This window comes from Pagrus pagrus (assembly GCF_965226575.1).
Source record: "Pagrus pagrus genome assembly, chromosome: 13".
NCBI classification, from domain to species: Eukaryota; Metazoa; Chordata; class Actinopteri; order Spariformes; family Sparidae; genus Pagrus; species Pagrus pagrus.
The window spans coordinates 26652015-26671373 of NC_140197.1; the positions used below are offsets into that span (position 1 = coordinate 26652015).

Sequence of the window (19359 nt, forward strand, 5' to 3'; positions counted from 1 at the left end):
AGCACACTCGAACATGACATCATACATCTCCTGAGGTCGCTGCGAGTCCTCCAGCACACCTGACGCAGGAAGGACACATTCAAAATCAGACCTTGGAAATATGTGCAATTAAAATGCAAGCTGGGGCAGGAGAGGCTGAATCAAGCAAATTGTGCTCCTTGTGCAACGGCGAGGATAATTAATATGTATGCACACACAAAAACTGGCTCATAAATAATTGCAAATCCTCGGCACGGCTCTGAAACATTCCGACAACTCCTAAAAGTCATTTGAGCCAGCTCACAGTTTTAATCCCAGCCTCGGGCGACTCTGTGGGCCGAGGGGCAGCATCACCAAAACAGTCACCCAGATTCAAAGACATGAGGCTTACACACCACGATCCGAAGAGGAAACCTTCAAGTAAAGATTATGATTCTGCGCTAATGACTTTGTGTTGGCTAGGGGTCAAGTGATGAATGAAGCTGCCTGATCAAAAGTCATGAAACTCTGATAAACTTCTGTCGACATTCATTTCACTTTTTCTGGCATCTACAGCAGTTAATATCTGACTACAGATACTTTACCAGCTTGTGTCGTCGTCACGTGAAGCAGTATAAAAAGAAACAGCGGTGTTCTCCTGGTCCTTATTAAATGCTCCATCTCTACAGCGGGGACCCCCCTCTGCCTCCAACACCAGGACTTTACACTGCACGAGTTAAACTTGGAGAAGCTCAGCAGCCATGCGGGGAGAAAAGGGGAGAAGCCAGTCTGTAGTTCCACTTGCTTGTTAGTTGGAGAAGTTTTGTTGTGGTGGCTCGTCTCAGTTTCGCCTCTGTCCCTCTCATTCAATTTCTCCCTCTCACCCTCACTCCCTCCCTCTGCTCTCCACCTCCTCCGCCTCCTCCCTCCCACAGGACGGTGTCCTGCAGGAGCGCCTCGCTGCACACTGCATCGTAAATCACGTTTATTACTCGCGATAATTTGTTACATTTCTCGGAGGTGCTCATTACCCACATCAGTGATGTCGAGCACGACGCCCTTACCTGCTCACCTGCTCACCTGTCAGCTTCAGATGGGGTTTTTTTGCAGATGTAGCCGGTGTAGAAACTACATCATCCTCCACTGATGTAATGTAACTAAGTAAAATTACTCAAGTATTTGTACTTTATTTGAGTACTTCCATATACTCCTACTTTATAATTCCACTTCAGTATATTTTGGAGGCATATATAGTAGTATTATACAGTATATTGTACCTTTTACTCCACTTCATTTATTTGATAACTTTAGTTACTAGTTACTTTTAGAAAATAGATGTAAAATGTGAGTGAAAGTCTGAAATAAGTCTATTCTGATGGGTGACTTTCACTTTTACCAAAGTAATATTTTAAAATGATATCTCATTATGCTACTTTTGCTCAAGTATTACTCAAGTACTCAGTGTGAGATAAAGGATTAAATAGAATTTGAATAAGATCTCTCACAGAATGAGGTCAAAAACGTTCACAGTATTTAGTTCTTATTTGGCCTGCACAAATTCCCACCTTTCAACCTGGCAGTGAAGAGCAGAGGTCTGGCTAAATCATTTGGAGCTTGAGGGTGAATCCGAGCTTTGAACTTACACACATCGCCAGGTAACATCTGAACATTACAACAGCTCTGGACAGTTCAATGAGTAAGGCTTTTGCAGAGCTTGACAGGTTATCTCCACCATCAGTCTAATCTCAGCTCAGCGTTGCTGCAGCGGTTATGTCATGCTTGTTCAGACTGGAGCTTGACCACCGCTGAATCGCCTCAGGTTAGAGGACGTGTGGACTGCTAGTTTAGAGGCAGACACACCTGAACTGAAAACATGATTTAAAACAGAAATGTGCATTATTGCACAGCCCCACACTTTAAGTTGAGTGGTCACCCCGCCTCCATGCCAAGATCCACCAACAAGTTCCTGATTCCATCAACAGAAACATCCTCATTCATCATCCCCATTTTGCATTGAACATGTTTTTACAGGATTAATATATGAAAGGAGTTTGCAAAGAGCAACATTAAATTAATCTTTAAGGGATACTGTTGACAGGAGAGAGCAGAAATAATTGATTGTGACAAGTCACCTCCTCTTAATACTGCCGGGGACGTGGATCTGTCCCATCATCTGCCAAGACTTTAGCTTCTACAGTGTCGATTACCTGTTGGAAGCTGAATATAACCCTGCCTGAAGCCTAATTAATTCTATGAAGACTGTGGAATTCAGTTGAGACATGCTCTGAGATAAGACTTGTGAAGACCTTGTCTAATTGGAAAATTACCAAAGATAACGTTTCTAGAGTCCCAGCTACAACAGGCCTATGTAAAGTAATAGGGAGCTGAAATCCCTCAGAGCATTCAGAGAAAATGAACCAAACCAGAATCTCTCAATGAAGAACAGTCTCAAACCGCAGAAAGATGGAGAAACACACCCACTCAAAAGTCACAAGTCTCTGTTTTATTCGAAGATGCTGTTCCATATTAGTTTAAGCCAAACCCAACTGTGAGCCACAAATTATTAGACATTCAACATCACTGACCCACATACTTATGATGTGACTCCAAAAGTGTTTCCTCATGGCAAATAATAATCAACCAAAATGAGGTTGAGAGAAATTAAAATAATCCTTCCTCTGATTCTTTAAATGAGGCATATGAGAGACAAATGGTGCGTTTCCTGAGCCTTAGAGACTGTACCTTGTGGGAGTACACATGGCAGGAGGATCAGAAAGAACATTGAAAGCCACATGAGTGAGAGACAGAAGGTGGTTCAGCAGAAACACTCAGATAAATGGATAGATTGAAGTTGATCTGGTTGGTAAACAACGGACGCCCTGACCTCCCACCGTCTCCCTTCTCAGTACCAGCTTAGCCAGCCTGAGTCAGGGCCACATTCCTAGCAGCTTTTAGCAGATAGTTACTAAGAGTCCAGTGGGTAGTCTGAGCTCTGGGTGAGAAATATTTCCACAGCATGTGCTATGTACCTTTGTCCAACTACGGGACCTGTTCAACTTACAGATAATTATTCTTTAAAACACACAACAAACAGTGAAACAATGAAGAACGTCTAATACACGGTGAGCTCTTTCTCATATGAAGAAATAAAACTGACATTAACCTCACACTTAGATTTCACACATGACTGATTGAGGCTGAGACCCAACACATACATTTAAATTATTACACATGACATGACCGTCATGCGCAGGAAAATTCCAATTAAAATCAAAGTCAATCCATTCATCTCATGCCAGTAGTTTGTCAACTCTCATTAACCCAGAGTAGTTTCATGAATCAGACTGATAATGATTGATTTCAGGTAAATAGATTCATCCTTTTTTTCAGGAGGATGTGAACACATTAATGTTGCTAAAAAGTGCTTAACATGGAGATGGCTGTCTCTTCGTCCTGATAATCAATCCGCAGAAACCAACAGAGCCACTTTGTTTTCTGCACACTGTGAACACTTATAAATCATGCAGAAACGCCAAGCAACTATTACACTCCATATGTGTTTTGACATGTATTTATGGATTAGCGGTTGAATAGAAGACACTGATGAAGTTTGGCAGGAGATGAATCTACCACAGACTTTGTAGAAGGAAAAAAAAACGTACACGTCCCCTTTTTTAGGTTCAGCCTCTTGTGATTTAAATTTATTTATTTTGTATTTCCTCAGAAAGACAAACTGTGCTCACTGTACTGGAGATGGATGTTTATCCCAGACACGTGATGTGGTGTAACTGGAAGTATCTCTCTCTCCCTCTGCAGGTCATTCTGTGCTGATATATTATGGTGGACTTTTCTCATCATTTAATCACTGAGAGGCTGGAAGAAGCGATCTGTCATCACAATATTTAAGCCTTGTGAGACAAAGTGAAACCTTATAAATCCTCAAGAGGATCTGGTGAGTGTTTTGGATTAGGGAGACCCTAAAATGGGCTTTCAATTGAGTCTGCCTCCGGTCTGCACCTTGTGTTGAAGAACATGCCAGAACAGGAAACAGGCCAACTGTCAGGAAAAATATGCATGTGAAGTTCCAGAAGAAAGAAAGGACTGACTCTTTCAGCTGGCCAAAAAATGATTCATGTATGTTTAAAGGAAAAAACAGGGTTTCTTTCCAACACAGTCATAAAATAACCACCTTACAAATCAAATTCAGATCTTACATCACTGCTTCCTGATGGGCCTGTGATGTCATTTAGTTGTGTATTATGTGATAAACATTGTCATTAGGTTCCGTCATTGTGATACAACGAGGGTTTAAAGACGAGCGTGAATGATCATATGGTTTCTAAGTTTGTGGCTTGTGTGTGTGTGTCACATTGTCACTTCATTTTACCATTCATAGCAGATTTATGAGCCTGCGACAACTGTTTTTTCTTTCTGCACATGGAGATGTTAAGAGAGAGCCAACATCTGTCTGCAATACATGTCACATTTTATGCGGGATGGTGTTAAACGTGGGTTTTGTCAATGAAAAGAAAAGGAAAATTGGGAAAACTCATCCTGACATCCTTAAAGTAGCTACAAGTACAAAACTCAGGCAGTGAAGAAAAGCACATTTTGCTTGAAGGAGGGGTGTAGGTTAATCTGTTAGAGTCTTGTAAAACCCCTGATCTGTGACAGCACCTCGAGACAAACATGACTGTACCAGCCACTGACTGCTGATGATACTATCTCCACATATCAGGCAGCGTCTATTGTTACATAAGAGCTTTCACCAATTCAAACCTTCAATACCAATCCATCTGCAACATGTATTCTGGGGATAACCGCCGGCGGTACAAAAGGAAGAGCGAGCAAATCAGGCAGGACATGATTGACTGCCTGGTATTTCAACACCACTGCACTTACCTTAACCACTAATGGTATTTAGAATTTGAAAATTAGCTGTATACCTGAAACTTGTTGAAAGAAGCTAGATCACCATCAGAACCAAAAGTGAGCCGGGATCGGATCCAGAGCTGTGTCATCATACATATTGCTCCATGCAGTCGGTTGCTAAACCCTGCTGTAATTATGTTGCCAAACCAACGATGTGACCACCAGAAAGTGTGTGGAAATGTTCCCTTCCTTTTGCCCTGAGCCACTGAAGGGAACTGCCAGTCTGGTGATAATTATAATATTTAGAGATGACGGGAGACTAAGCTAATTAACATCTAAGGACCATGTCTGTTAAATGAACTGCTCAAACAAATAGACTAAATAAACTGAACCGGCAACCACACTCGAGCTTACCTCGCTGTGTGCCCTCCTCCACACTGTTAGTTTACAGCACTAAACACCATGATTGACGGGCATTAGGTTGAAAACTGGCATTTGCAGGGGCTCCTAAGGTAAATCCCAACACTGACGGCAAACATGATTCACACCAGCATTTCTTTGAACTTCCCTGCTGTTTGGAAGACATTTGAACTTTGGTTTTAGGTCCCCGTAACACAAATTTTCCTGCAAATATGAAAGTAATTTTTCATAACAATAATATTTGTTTTACTCTAAAAGCCGATATTGGGAACTTTGAGAATAAACAAATGATTTCATCAGAAGAGGTCTGTAACATGGTTCCACAGGGACTAAGTGGACGCCATCCCCCCGGGAATCCATCTGTTTACTTTGTTGACCTAAGATCAGGATGTAACTGGCACCATGTTGATGTTTCTCTTTGCTTTCTCAGAAAACCTCTAAATCACCATTAAGTGACAATGATCTTTATGATCAACGATCTTTGTTTCCATGAAGACATTTTGTGCCACAAAAATAGTTGCCTACACATCTGAATTAGCTAATACTGTATGAATGTTTGTCCAATCTAAACTTCACAGTTTCAAAATGCTTCTCAACTGGCATGTGATTGAGAATGCCTGAATAACATACAGAGATGAGCTGTAGCTCTATGAAGGTTTCTAAGAAAGTCATTCACTGGTGCTCAGAAATGCCACATTATGATCATCAGTGTTATTGCTCTCAAAGCGCTCTCTGTGGACTGTTCATTGTGTGTGGTCTGCAGCTGCAGCAACACTTTTAGCTCTCCTCTTTTAGTGCAGCTACTCTTTTAGCACTTTCTCTCAATTATCGGCGTTCTCTGTCCGCCTCAGAACCCCTAAAACACTTTCCCAGCTCACTCCTTTCTGAGTCTTTGCACCCATTCTTTCTCTGTTTTTAAGTCTCCCTCCCGCCCACCGACCCCCAGCTACTCTTTCCCTTCGTCCCTTTTATTCTCATGAAGTTTGCATTCCACACCTCCTCTGCAGACTGCACACAAAAGAGCAGAAAGCGCCACTCCTGACCTGTGGCAAACATTCCAGTCCTCTGGGCCCTTTCACACAGCCGGAGTCCCCTATCGTTCCAGTAGCATCAGCCAGAGTCTGCCTCTTGTCCAATAATACTGCATGAAGATACCACCAACAGGAGGGAGAGAAAGGAGGAGGAGGGAAACAAGGGATAATCAGTCTGATGCACTCACTGTATAATAAAGAATGACCATGCATAAAAATGGTGTATTTCAAAGAATAAAAAATGTTACAAAAAATGTTTGAAATGCAGTGCATACATCATTCTTTTGTATACACAGTTTGATGTGCACTGTAGATTCAGAGGAGCATTTTTATAATCACTCAAGCCATCTTTAATTATGATGAGTGAAAACAGACATTTAAGAAACCAGCTGAAGAAGCCGTGAACGTTCCAGGAGCATCTGCTCATGTGTCCTCAAAAATCACTTCACAGGAAATTGACTATTAACCTATAAAAGAAGGTTTAGAGTGGACAGGGGTTTCATTTTCTAAGACTTGGACTTCGATGAAGAGGTTACAGATGATTTGAGCGCAGGGCACAGATGGAGTATGCTCAGAGGAGTTGGAGAGAACAGGTGAAAGGTCCGAGGAAGGATGTTTAAAAAATTGATTACAAGCAGGGTTAGAAAAGAGGTGCAGCAGAGAAAGTGGAGAGAGAAACGTCTGAGGTGAAGTAGGGAGGAGGGTTTACAACAAGACATTAACAGCAGAGAAAGCACGTGGCAGGAAAAGCGTGTAGAGGCTTGTGCCATCCCCTCCTCTATGTTTCTTTCTTCACTCTGTCTGTGTCTTGGTGCCTCAATCTTCTGAAATTCCACAGCAATAGCTTGGAGGGTGATAGACATCAGTGGCTGTCCGGCACCCCTACTCATCTCCATCCACACCTGTCCACTTTCTCCGGAGGCACAGGGGAAAGCATGCCAGGAACGGCCCTGACCTTACTCCATGAGCTTGCTCTGGCCTATTTAGAGCCATATCCACAGGTGAACTGACCATCTGGAGTACGAACAGCTTTTCTGTTGGCCAGCGGTTGATGAAAGCTAAACAGAAATGCAATGTAGCATGGACTCCTTACTCCTGACTCCTTACTTAAAGAGCAATTGTAGCTTAAAGGTTGGTTTCTATGAGTTTTATGACTGAGTTTATACTTTTAGTATAATCTAAATTAGAATTTACTCCAAATTAATGATTTGGTAGTAAAATGTGTCAGTGTTGGTGGGCTGTTCTGGGTCAAAGGATCATGGTCATTTTTCATTCTCTATCTGTCCCTGACCTTGACATTTGTTCAGACCACCACCTGGCGATCCGCCATAAAAATGCAAAAAGATAAAAGCCATACAGGATTTTGCACTCATGTCAAGAGTGTACAGGCTCAAATCACTCTTCTCTTATATGACAGTGTAGTGGTGGGGAAACACGGTGGCTCAGTGGTTAGCACCGTCGCCTCACAGCAAGAAAGACCTGCACTCGATACCCAGCTGAGGCACAGCAGGGCCTGTCTTTATGGACTTTGCATGTTCTCCCCGTCCCTGTGTGGGTTTCCTCCAGCTGCTTCCATTTCTCCCACCATCAAAAACCATGTATATTAAGTTAATTGTCCTGCCAATCCCCCTCATTGAGGAACTGACCTGGAGTTGGTCCCCGGGTGTCCATCAGGAATGGTTTAAATGCAGTGAATGAGTTACACTACGTTGCACTGAGTATGTAACAATAAAGAATCTTCTTCTTGACTCTTTCTTGTTGCTGATATATTCTACCTTTACACTCAATTTTCCAAGATTGTCAGCCTAATGCCTAAAATCTGAGAAATATGTAAATATATAAACTAAAATGTCACTGCGGTGCATGTTGTTTTGCACACTGTCAGCTCGGATTTAAGGTCGCTCTCTCTGACAATGCAAATTTCACTTTTATTATCTTGTTGTAAACTTCTGCTTTTCAGTGAGAGAAATGCGTTTTAGCTCAGGGATGCTGTAAATAAGCCGACATTAGCGTTGTGAGACAGAACGAGGAAATTGGGCCTGAACTCTGTGTACGCTGACAGTCTGCTGCTCTCTGTCCTCAGCACAATAGACAGCTGATGGTCAGGAGTCTATGAAAACACAATATTAAAACATGATAATGTCATACGATGAGTCACATTACGTGCTTGAGGTTGATTTTTTCAGCTTAAAGCTTAACCTGTCTTCACACCACCCGTCTGCTGGTTTCTGGCTGACCCTTGTTGGTTCAGGCCAGGACTCCACTCATTGTTAAAATATGTGTTCCCTGTGGGAGAATCTCTCCTTTCAAAGTTATGACAGAAATGATTGGCTCATCTTGAAGATGGAGGCCTGTAACCTCAGTTTACCCCCACAGGAGACAAACGGGCTATAAAATTCAAGAGCCTGTCTCTGTCCTCTCCCACTGTTCCCTCTGCTGCTCTGTGTTAGTGGATGTCCTCAGCTTTCACCTACTCTCTTATTATGTCCTTATAGTGAAATGAATGCTTCACACTGTGTTTGAGGTCTTCACGTGTTAAAATGGTAATGGGATTAAAGGGGTTAAACAGGGGCACCCATAAACATCATGGTGCTTGCAATATGTTAAAGGGGCAGAAATGTTGACGATGCAAGTTTTAGTTTCATCACTGGAATACGTAATCAGGTCTCATGAGCTGAGGAGAAAAACGTCAATAGAGGATACACCCTTTATTTTATTTCTAAGGGACACACGCAGAAAAACACTGATAGTTGCAGAAGCGGTGTCTGATGTACTGTACATGTGTACATACCCAAAGCTAATTTCCAACACCAGTCCCTTGAGGGGCATTAATATTTCAAGCAATCTTTAAAAACACATGTAATGGTGTTAATTATGCCATTAATCAATAAACAAGTTAAATACATTAAATATTTCAAAGCATTAAGAATATATAGGCCTCTATTTCTTTTGAAATCAAATCAGAAAACATCCTTATTGTGGAAACCAGCAGTTGTGTTTGAAATGTGCATCATATAATGTCAGCATGGCATTTTGTTTAAAGTATATGCAGAAACATTGAGTGAGTAGTAAGTGAGTAAACAACAGTACACGATGTCAGAATATCTGACCACCAGGACTGATGAGACACTGAGAAAGACGCTGACGAGGGACGGACTCAGAGGACACGGCCTGGCTGAGAGACTGGTCATCATACACAGATCTGGATGCCCAGGGAAGATATTCTGTGTTCGTGGTGGAGAAAGGGATGCATTATTACTACATTGTGATGAATATGTCAAAATAAGAGGATTAGTCTTCTTCATTGTTCTACAACAATTTGCAACCAGAAAGTAATATCTTAGTAGCTAAATATCTGTCCTCCTGCCACTACCTGAGGGACATCCAGTGAAACACCACCAGATTGTCTTTTGTCTTTTTTGTGCTCAAATTGACCTTTGTCATTTTTTTCTTCTTATGGTCAGGTGTCTATTAGTGTTGCAATGTTGTAACATTATTATCTATATATAACCTACATGGTAATTATTTTTCATTACATATTTATTTGTTTGCTTTGGTGTTATAAACACTGTCTTTTAATGCCAATAAAGCTCAACAAATTGAATTGAAATTGAATTAAGTAAAAAGAGAAGGACAAAAATCACCAGTGAAGCTACCCGAGAAGGAAATCTGGTTTGATCAGCTAAAGGCTGGGTCCATACTTGGAAAAAGTAAAACTATTATTTTTTGACAATATACATTTGATGCCAACTTGTAACACAATAAAGAACAAAAAAGTCTCATGCCTGCAAAAAATTACAATCAATTGACTTCAAATGGTGCCCACTTGTTCACAGGTCAAACATAAACCAAAAGTATAAATCACTCCACATTGATCATCCACTCACCCCTGCTTTGGGCTTATTAGAATCAGTATTAGAGTCAGTGAAAAACATATTCAGTCTCCTGCCAAACCTTTCACAGTTTACATGTGGTTGCATCACATTCAGCAACAGGCCCAAACACGACAGACTCTGACTCTTGCACTCTGGACTTTAATCAAGGAAAGAGAAGCAAGTTTGTTTTGAGATCTTATCAGACGCACTTTAACCTCTTACAACATCCGTCAAGAAGAGAGCCCATTAGCCACCGTAACATCAACACTTTCTGATGGCATTAACAAACTCAGACCAGACTTCTTACATACTTATATTTAGTTCATATTTGGATTACAGTCATGCAAATAGCACAATCTAATAAAAGCCTAAGTGCTTCTTAAGAGTGCTGCACTGGTTCTTACCACCAGATGGCGGTACAATGCAGCGCATTAAATTACCATAAACAGAACATTCAAAAATGAAGGTGAGCGTGGGAGGACTAGTTTTATATATAAAAAAATAATAAAATTTAAAAAATTAAAAAACAGGGAGATACGATTTGGGTAAGCTATTTGTGCAACACATATTGACAATTGAATCAACTGATTTATTTACATGTATTAGATTTAAATTAATCTAAAATGTTGCATAATAGTTTTTGGTCCTACTGAAGATACTAACAGTGAACCAGAGATCTCATCAGTTAAGGACAAAAGCTCGTGTGTGTGTGTGTGTGTGTGTGTGTGCGTGTGCGTGTGTGTGCGTGGTACTTGTTGTTGGGGTCACACAGCTCAGAAATCAAATAAGCACTGCCCCCTCTTCCACACGCACGTGCGCGCATGCACGGACACACACATTTAGAGGAATTAAGTGTATTTTCAGGGCAGGCGGCACCTATCAAGAAGAAAATCTTGTCAGTGAGGGCTGTTTGCGATACCAAGTGTTTTTTGGTCCCTGATTTGATTGAACATGTGACTGAATTAGACGCTCACATGGCTGCGGCGGCTGCATGATCCGCTTTAGTTCTTTAAAGTCCGGTGATCGGTAACTCAGCTCCCTCGGCAGCGACCATCCGGAGCAGAGGACCGCTGAAAAACACAGCGCCTACCCGGACAAATCATGGCGAACAGCGGGCAGAAAGTTGTGCTGATCACCGGCTGCTCCTCCGGCATCGGGTTACGAATCGCCGTCACGCTGGCCAAAGATGAAAAGAAGCGTTACCATGGTAAATGCGCTTTCTTCTACATTGTTTCTTTGATCGGAGCTGTTAGTAACAAGCCTGTAACAGTGTGCTTCGCTGCGAAGCCTATTCCGTGTTTACTTCCCCCCGCAGAGCTCCGCTATTGCACCACGTCTCCTTTACGCACAAAGTTCGGTTGAGTTTCATGCGCAACTCTCCGTCTTAACGCAAATAAGAGACTCGGTGTGGTGTCACTTGAAAAACGCTAACCCTAGTGATATCGGATCCATATCCTTTTGTAAGGACTGGGATTCAGTCGCCCCTTTGGTTCAACTATTATCATCTGAAAGCGCAGTTTCCAGGGCAGAACTCTGCGAGGATGCCGCTTGCCAGGCGGAATCATAAAAGGAGTCTTGTCAGTTCTCTTTCAAGTGACTTCTTCAGCACAAAGACCCCTTTTATCGAAGTGAATTGTAGACCGCCTGCTCCGGTTTAGTGCCGTGTCTAATGTGCCTATAGTCCCCTCAGTGGAGCGAGTGCTGAAAGGGGGACAAAGTTTGAGACCTGTACAAGCGAGGGTTCACTCCAAAGCAAGGGCCTTGTTTGAGGACTTCATTGGTGCACAGAGGAGTTAGGGTGTCCCACTTTGACATTGTTGCTCTGTGCGTCTCCTCTGCTGCTTCCCAGCCATCATTAATGTCATTCTAGGAATTAGAGATCCAAAACCATGTCATGAAGCCTCAGACAGACTAATGTTAGACCTCACTCCCACCCCCACCCCTGTTGGTAAGAGTTTGCCTTCAGGCCCCCCTTTGTTGTTAGATGTGACTTAATGCAGGGTTAAATATTTGGCTGTTACAGTCAGTGACTTCAGTCAATCAGTCATCGTATGCATTCTCTAATATAACTCATTTTAGCCAATTTAATTCATTACTGCTGTGCTTTTGCCAATTCAGGAACCACTGAGCAAGGGTTAGTTAGAGTTTTATTTATCTTTGGGGCCATCAGGACCTGACAGGATTTATTACAGTGAAATAGATGAGCAAAACAGAAGTGATTAACTGCTCCCTCAACAACAGTTTGAGCTGATTCTTTTCACAATGTGAAAATGAGGCCACCTCTGAGCAATGACGCTGATCTGCTCTTTTTCCAGGGTCTTTAGGAAATCCAACAGAGATTAAATATTGCATTGCGCATAAAGTATTCATTAGCTGCAGAAACATGCACCAAACTCAGAGAAAAACCCCAAAAAGACTTCTGTGTGTATGCAATGCAATGTGGTTCATTCAAGAATGTTTAAGCAGCCCAAGAATAATTCCTGCAGGAGCCACAGGAACAATGGATCTGTTGTTCCCTAAATCTCTTTGTTGCTTCATGGACACACAGATCTCAAATCATAAGATTAGGATTAATTAGACTTCATGAGACGTCATGAATGCGCAGTGTGTATTTGACTGCTACAAGTTACATGACACAGGCCCTAGTTTTAGTATTATACATCATGAAATGTTAGATCAGTAACATTGCACAGGATTGGAAAACCTCCACAGCGTGGCAATCGCTCTTTAAATCTTTTGATCCAGCCCCGTCTCTGTTTAGACAAGAATCAGGTGAGGTGTGTCTTCATCTGTCAAGGACAACAGGAAGATCCAGATGAACGTCTGCATAAGAGGTTGTTTACTTCTCCTGATTGCCATTGTGCAACAGCCCTGTCTGTCTTTTCCCTGCTAGATAACGTCAGTCAGCACGGTGTTAGCACAACACACAACATGGAAGACGGCATGAAAGCCAAGTGAACACTGTGCTGATAGCTGCTGTCACTGGCCATGATAGATTCCTGTGCTGTATGTAGGTTAATGTTGCTCAGCGTGTAAAGTTCACAGGAAATCAATTCTGTGTTCTGTAAACTGACAGGCGTGGTCACTGCTGGGAACTCTGACCCGCACATTTGACTCTGTCACAACACTGTGTGTATGTGTGTGTGTGTGTGTGTGTGTTAAGGAAGTCATTTGGTGGTGGCCTCACAGATAAGAGGGTTCTGTGTGTTTTCTTCAACAGTGTGACAATGGATCTGGAGTTTTTCTCTTTTCCTACAGAAAACAGTTATTCATGAGTTCACCAATGATTGCCAGTTCAATGATGAATAAAAAAATCAGACAAAAGTCACTTTAACACTGATAACTGGAGGGCTTCACACAGTCATTTCCACTCATTTTTTTTGCAATGTTTTATAACCTGTTCCTCCTCGCTGTCTCTCCCTATCAGTCATCGCCACCATGCGGGATCTGAAGAAAAAGGACAAGCTCGTAGAGGCAGCAGGAGATACATACGGCAAGACCCTGATGTTGCTTCCACTAGACGTGTGCAGTGACGAGTCCGTCAAGCAGTGCATCAACAATGTTAAGGACCGCCATATCGATATCCTGAGTGAGTGACACACACCAGAAACTAGGCCCTGCATCCGCATTTGAGCCCTTCCCCAGCTGTCAATGACGTGGCTTCTTCGATCTGTAGATCAACATATATCTATTAAAGGGTGACTTCACTTTTTTTTTTCAACCTGGACCCTATTTCCCCATGTTTTTGTATCTAAGTGACTAATGGGGACAACTTTTTTAGTATTGAGCTAGAGTGCTGCAAACGGGCTGCAATGTAATCCCTCCAGGCAATTGCACACATCAAAGTACGACCACTTAAAGTGCTTGTTTTTGTCACTGACAGGCTCAGATTGTTATTCTGGGTTTCTGATAACAGGATGGAAAGGATCCCTACAGAGATGAACCTTTTTGTTGAAGATTTTTTAACCAGAAACAGCCGCTAGCACTCCAAAGCCACCAGACTCCATTTGCAGAAATAGATATTGTATCATTCAAATTTAACAGAAAAACAAAATAAAACTCACCAAAGCCATCCTGGTTTGCCTTTCCACTGCATTTGGTCCAAATAAAACCTTTCAGTCACTGCGTTAGATGTGAAAACGTTGCGAGAGGAAAGGCAGACATCAGAGAAGCAGCGAGGGAGAATGGGGTTAAAAGCCAGAACATTTTTACGTCTAATCAGTGGATTAAGGGTTTATTTTGATCAAACCAGAGTTGGTGATGAACAGGAAACTATTAAAGAAGTTTTTCTTGAGTTTTATTGTGTTTCTGTCGAGTTTTTCACAATAAAGAAATTATAGTCTGGTGGATTTGGCGAGAGTGACACAGCAGCTGTTTGTGGTTAAACAAAGTGGTTTTGTTCTTTAACAAAAAGGTCTCATCTGCTCTTCCTTCTGGCTGAAGTGTTCTCAGTCAGCAGCAGACCAGTTTCAAACACTGTCGTCCACATCAGTCACATGGACACAAAAACGAGGAAAAAGGGTCCAAGTTGAAATAAACCAAAGTCACCCTTTGATGTGTTTGTTTCTTTTATTAAATATTTTAGAACAGCTGATTAATCTTGCTAGTCTGTAACCTAAAGTGATAAAGTAATATACTGTATGGCCTTACTCATTTTCTCATCTGTGTGTGTAGCAATGATAACAAAATACATAGAGCACTAACCATAGCCTCTATTTAACACAAAGACTCATACGCTCATGAGACAGTAACAGTAAAAATCGAATAGACCTGTCACCAATAACAGTGTTATTACTGTGATAATAATAGAACTTAAGGATGAAGTTTCTGAACATTCATAGCTGTGACTCTCTTGTAACAGTGTCCTCCCCTGGTTTTGCAGTTGACATAAAGGGTAGGCGGGGGGGGAGGAGATTGGGAGAGTCTTGAAATTCCAGTGGGCAGATAGATTCTGCACCAAAACAGAAATGACCACCATACTGATTTCACGAGTGTGTGAAATCTAGCTGAAAGTCTGCAGCTCTGTCTGCCCACAACACTTTCTGTAATTAGCTTGTCCTTACAGCTAAAACAAAGCAGAAGGTGTATTTTGAATCCGAGAAATCTCAGCAGGTCACCAACATTTCATTGAGCTCTTAGTTGTGATCAGTCGCTCTATATAAAAACATTAAGCCATTTCATGGTCAGTCTGGTGGCAGTACATTGCATTCTGATGGATTAATAACTCTTGAATAGGTGATTGTTTTCAACCTTAAGTCTGGATAAAGTTTCTATTTATAAACCTGCCTCCATTTCACTCTAAATCCAACATTACATCCCCCTTCACCTAATTACTCAAGACCCTGAGGCCCTGCAACATGGACTGGTGTTACATCACACCTCTCTGCTGCTGTCACACGCTGACATCTGCTGGCAATATCGAGTAAATCCATCTGTAGTCTGTCAATGAGGGATCTATTCTTGTGGAAAGGCCAAGAGAACAGTGTGAACAATCCAGATATATCACTTTATATTAAGTCAACAGGATCATTCAAAAGTCTTAACATGTGTGGTGTTGGAGGTACAAGCAGTGTGTCACCTGTGTGTTTGTGTGTTTCCTGTCAGTCAATAACGCAGGTGTGGGCCTGTTGGGACCTGTGGAGAGCATCAGCATCGAGGAGATGAAAAAAGTGTTTGAGACCAACTTCTTCGGTGTGGTTCGCATGATCAAAGAAGTGATGCCAGACATGAAGAAGAGGCGTTCAGGACACATTGTGGTCATGAGCAGTGTCATGGGTCTTCAGGGTATGATCCATAAACACAGGAAAAGATACTTGGTTTATGTTTGTACATGTAGCCAGGAGCACTGCACTCAGATATTAAAAAACTAAAGTGTCACAGTTTCAGTCTGTCATAAATGCCTGAAAAATCAAGATTTTTGATATAATTCTGACATCTGTACTTTGTCTAAGGCTCAGCAGAACAGCAGGAGAATTTAAATCTACATTTCTTTAAGTTACAAGATAACATATGCTGATCATCCGAGGTTCATATTGAGCTGGAAACACAGTTTGTTCTTTGCTTTAGGATCTATTAGATAAGATTGGTAATTTTTTAATAGTGTTTTTAATACTATTATTTTCAGTATTTTAAATATCTTAAATGTTGAATGCTTATATGAGAACGCTTGACAGATGAAAGTTTCTGTGTTTAAAGATTTTTTTCATTAGCTGTTGGTCTATGCCAGTAAAGGTCTGCTGACCTCACTTCAGTCAATTAACAACTAGTTGCTATGAGTCTTTAATGTTTGATATAACCTGTTTGAAGTGCCAGACGGGCGGGGTTTTCCAGAACAAGTTAAAGAGTATCTGATAAGCTGTCAATCACATGCAATTTAGATAAACTGACTTACATATTCTGTCTGGCACTTGTATTGTTCTATTTATCTACTTAATTGATTCAAGTAGCTTTATGTGTAAATGATGCTTGACTCATGTCTGCTGTTAATTAACTATTTGAGAATACAATGCACTGATATCCTTTTTTCTCTCTGTATTGTTGGTTTAGGAGTGGTGTTCAATGACGTTTACACTGCCTCTAAGTTTGCCATGGAAGGTTTCTGTGAGAGCATGGCCGTGCAGCTGATGAAGTTCAATATCCGGTAGATTACCCTCTTTCCTCTGTTCTTCCTTCACATCTGTCTTCACTTTGTACTGTACATGCTCCCTCACGGGCCTTTCTGCATCTGACTGCCCACAGCCTGTCCATGATTGAGCCTGGCCCCGTGCACACTGAGTTTGAGACGAAGATGATGGAGGATGTGGCCAAGATGGAGTATCCGGGAGCAGATGCCGACACAGTTCGATATTTTAAAGACGTTTACCTGCCATCATCCATAGATATATTCGACGCCATGGGCCAGATGCCAGAGGACATAGCCAAAGTAAGGGAATAGCTTCATTCCAAATCTGTCTCAGGATTCAAGGATCAATGTTGCTTTCCTCTGGTCACTAACTGATATATTTAACAAGCCTACAAAGCAATCAAATCAGTGAAAACTGTCTTTTTTTTCTCATCTCTTGCAGTGCATTAAGAAGGTTATTGAGTCAAGCAGCCCACGCTTCAGGAATCTCACCAACAACCTCTACACACCCATAGTGGCCTTAAAGTACGCAGATGAGACTGGTGGCCTGTCTGTAAACACTTTCTACAACCTCCTCTTCAATTTCGGCCCTCTCATGCACATCACCATGAGCATCCTCAAGTGCCTGACGTGCAGCTGCCTGCGTAGACGCACCATCTCACCTAACTGAAGAGGGTGTCTGATCCTGCCCTGTTGACCCCACCCATTCCCTACTGCCCTTTCCTGAGGTTTGGGGCAAAGCAGGTAGAGTAGAGCCAGTAACCCTGAGAGAAGAGAGGAGGCGCCTTTTCGTTCAAAGACACTACCATGATAAGCTTTGCCAGACAACATGCACAGTTGCACAAGTTTGTCACAGAGATGTCTGCAGGATGACCTCATGATCTCACACATACACACAGAGAAGCATAGAAATACAAGCATCACACACATTGGATTATCCTATATACATATTATAAAGTGAATGCCATGCCTTGGTCATTGCTTTATGGGAGGAACTGAAGTGGTCAGACGTGTATATAGTAACACAGACAGGACATAAGATACAAAACCCATGGACAGATTAAAAAAAGCACAAAAATGAACTCAATTACAGAGAAAAACAATAAGATTATAGAGAAATAATAATGCTATAATTTGTAGCCTAGATAACTCTTTACTCAGGCTCACCAGAGTTGTAACATGTCTGACGGAAACAGAGAGAATATATCTGCTTTTATTGTGTTGTGCCCTTAATGTTTGCCTTAACATAGTGTTCTCATGGTCATAACTGCTGTTAAATCATATTTTTAATCTTTTGATGAACTGATGTTTCGATTTATAAAAGTTTGTGAGGGGTTGGGTCAGATATGTTTAATCTAGCATTTTGATTTAGTAATAAACAGAATTCTGATTGATCCTAAAATGTCCACTTGTTATAATTACTGACACAAAAAGACCCCTGATACTGCAAGGTCTTTCTCACTGCCTGCAAGACTACTTGGGTACCAATAGGGGGCAGTATTTCACAGTTTTTTCCCTGGCAGCCAACCTGTGGATTTCACAGCAGCAAGCAAAGCTGTAGTGTAAAGGAATTTTCCCTCAGTGTCCTGACGTAGACAAGTGCAATATAACTGAATAGATCAAATCTTCAAATCGTGATTTAAAATTGTTAAAAACACTGGCTGTCATGCATTACAAGCACATTTGTTTCATTCATTGGATTCATTGGAGTCAACATCAGTTTATACTGATCATTTTTAAATGTTAATTTGGAAAGACGTACATATTCTTTACTGGTAAGCATAATTGTAACAGTAACAGTATCTCAGACTTTTACGCTATTGGGACCTTATTCAGGTACATTTACACACAATGCCTCTTGCAGAGCACATACATGCTTTTGCATATGCATATTTGTGAGTGTGCGTGCATGTGCACGTATGCAGACATTAGCATGTGTTTGCATGTATGCGTGTGTGTGTGTGTGTGTGTATGTGTGTGTGTGTGTGTGAGAGAGAGAGAGAGAGAGAGAGAGAGAGAGAGAGAGAATGTGTTGTATGAGCATGTCTATGGGCCAAGTTAGTGATCTGTTGATGGATATAAAGAGGTCATGGCCTGCTCCCCATCAAAACCCCTCCCTTGAACCCCCACCCCTCACACACACACACCCTGCTTTGTGCCGTGTGAGAGAATGTGACCTGGTTCCCATCCCTGAGGAGGGGTGAACCCTAATGACGGCCTCCTCAGACACATTGCGCAGCACTGAGCCTCCCTCTCCAGCTGGCCCCCTTAGCCCATCAGGCCGGGACCCCCTGGTCCACACTGGGAGAGGCCTGCGGTCTGGTCTGGATAGCCTAGCCTGCCTGCACACACCCTGTCCCGTGCCACCCTGACATGCCCTGCAGTGTCCAGGCTGGTTACACTCACCCGGTTGGACTGCATGGAGCTCATCATCAGAGGACAGTGCAACTGGTTGCAGACCTGTAGTTTCTGTGCAGTATACAATGAGCGCAGCGCTTCAGCTCTGTGTATGTGTCTTCATCAGAGGCGACAGCTACGCACAATGGAACAAAGACACTGTCAATCACAATCAAATGGGTGT

The 19359-nt window shown here is 42.0% G+C and overlaps 2 protein-coding genes across 4 annotated transcripts in view; one reads left to right on the plus strand and one right to left on the minus strand.

The window, feature by feature from the left end:
* Positions 1-828, minus strand: part of col5a3a (collagen, type V, alpha 3a) — a 53280-nt gene extending 52452 nt beyond the window's left edge. For all 3 annotated transcript variants that reach the window (XM_084371728.1, XM_084371727.1, XM_084371726.1), the window contains exon 1: positions 564-828. In XM_084371728.1, coding sequence (XP_084227854.1) covers positions 564-639 — 76 coding nt within the window. In that variant the 5' untranslated portion in view covers positions 640-828. The remainder of the gene's footprint in view (positions 1-563) is intronic.
* Positions 829-11000: 10172 nt separating this feature from the next.
* On the plus strand, positions 11001-18211 carry rdh8a (retinol dehydrogenase 8a). The gene is made up of 6 exons (XM_084370534.1): positions 11001-11363; positions 13584-13745; positions 15761-15940; positions 16703-16796; positions 16895-17078; positions 17221-18211. Exons 1-6 carry the CDS (start codon positions 11258-11260, stop codon positions 17446-17448), a joined length of 954 nt encoding a protein of 317 aa, XP_084226660.1. The 5' UTR covers positions 11001-11257; the 3' UTR covers positions 17449-18211.
* Positions 18212-19359: the final 1148 nt, after the last annotated feature.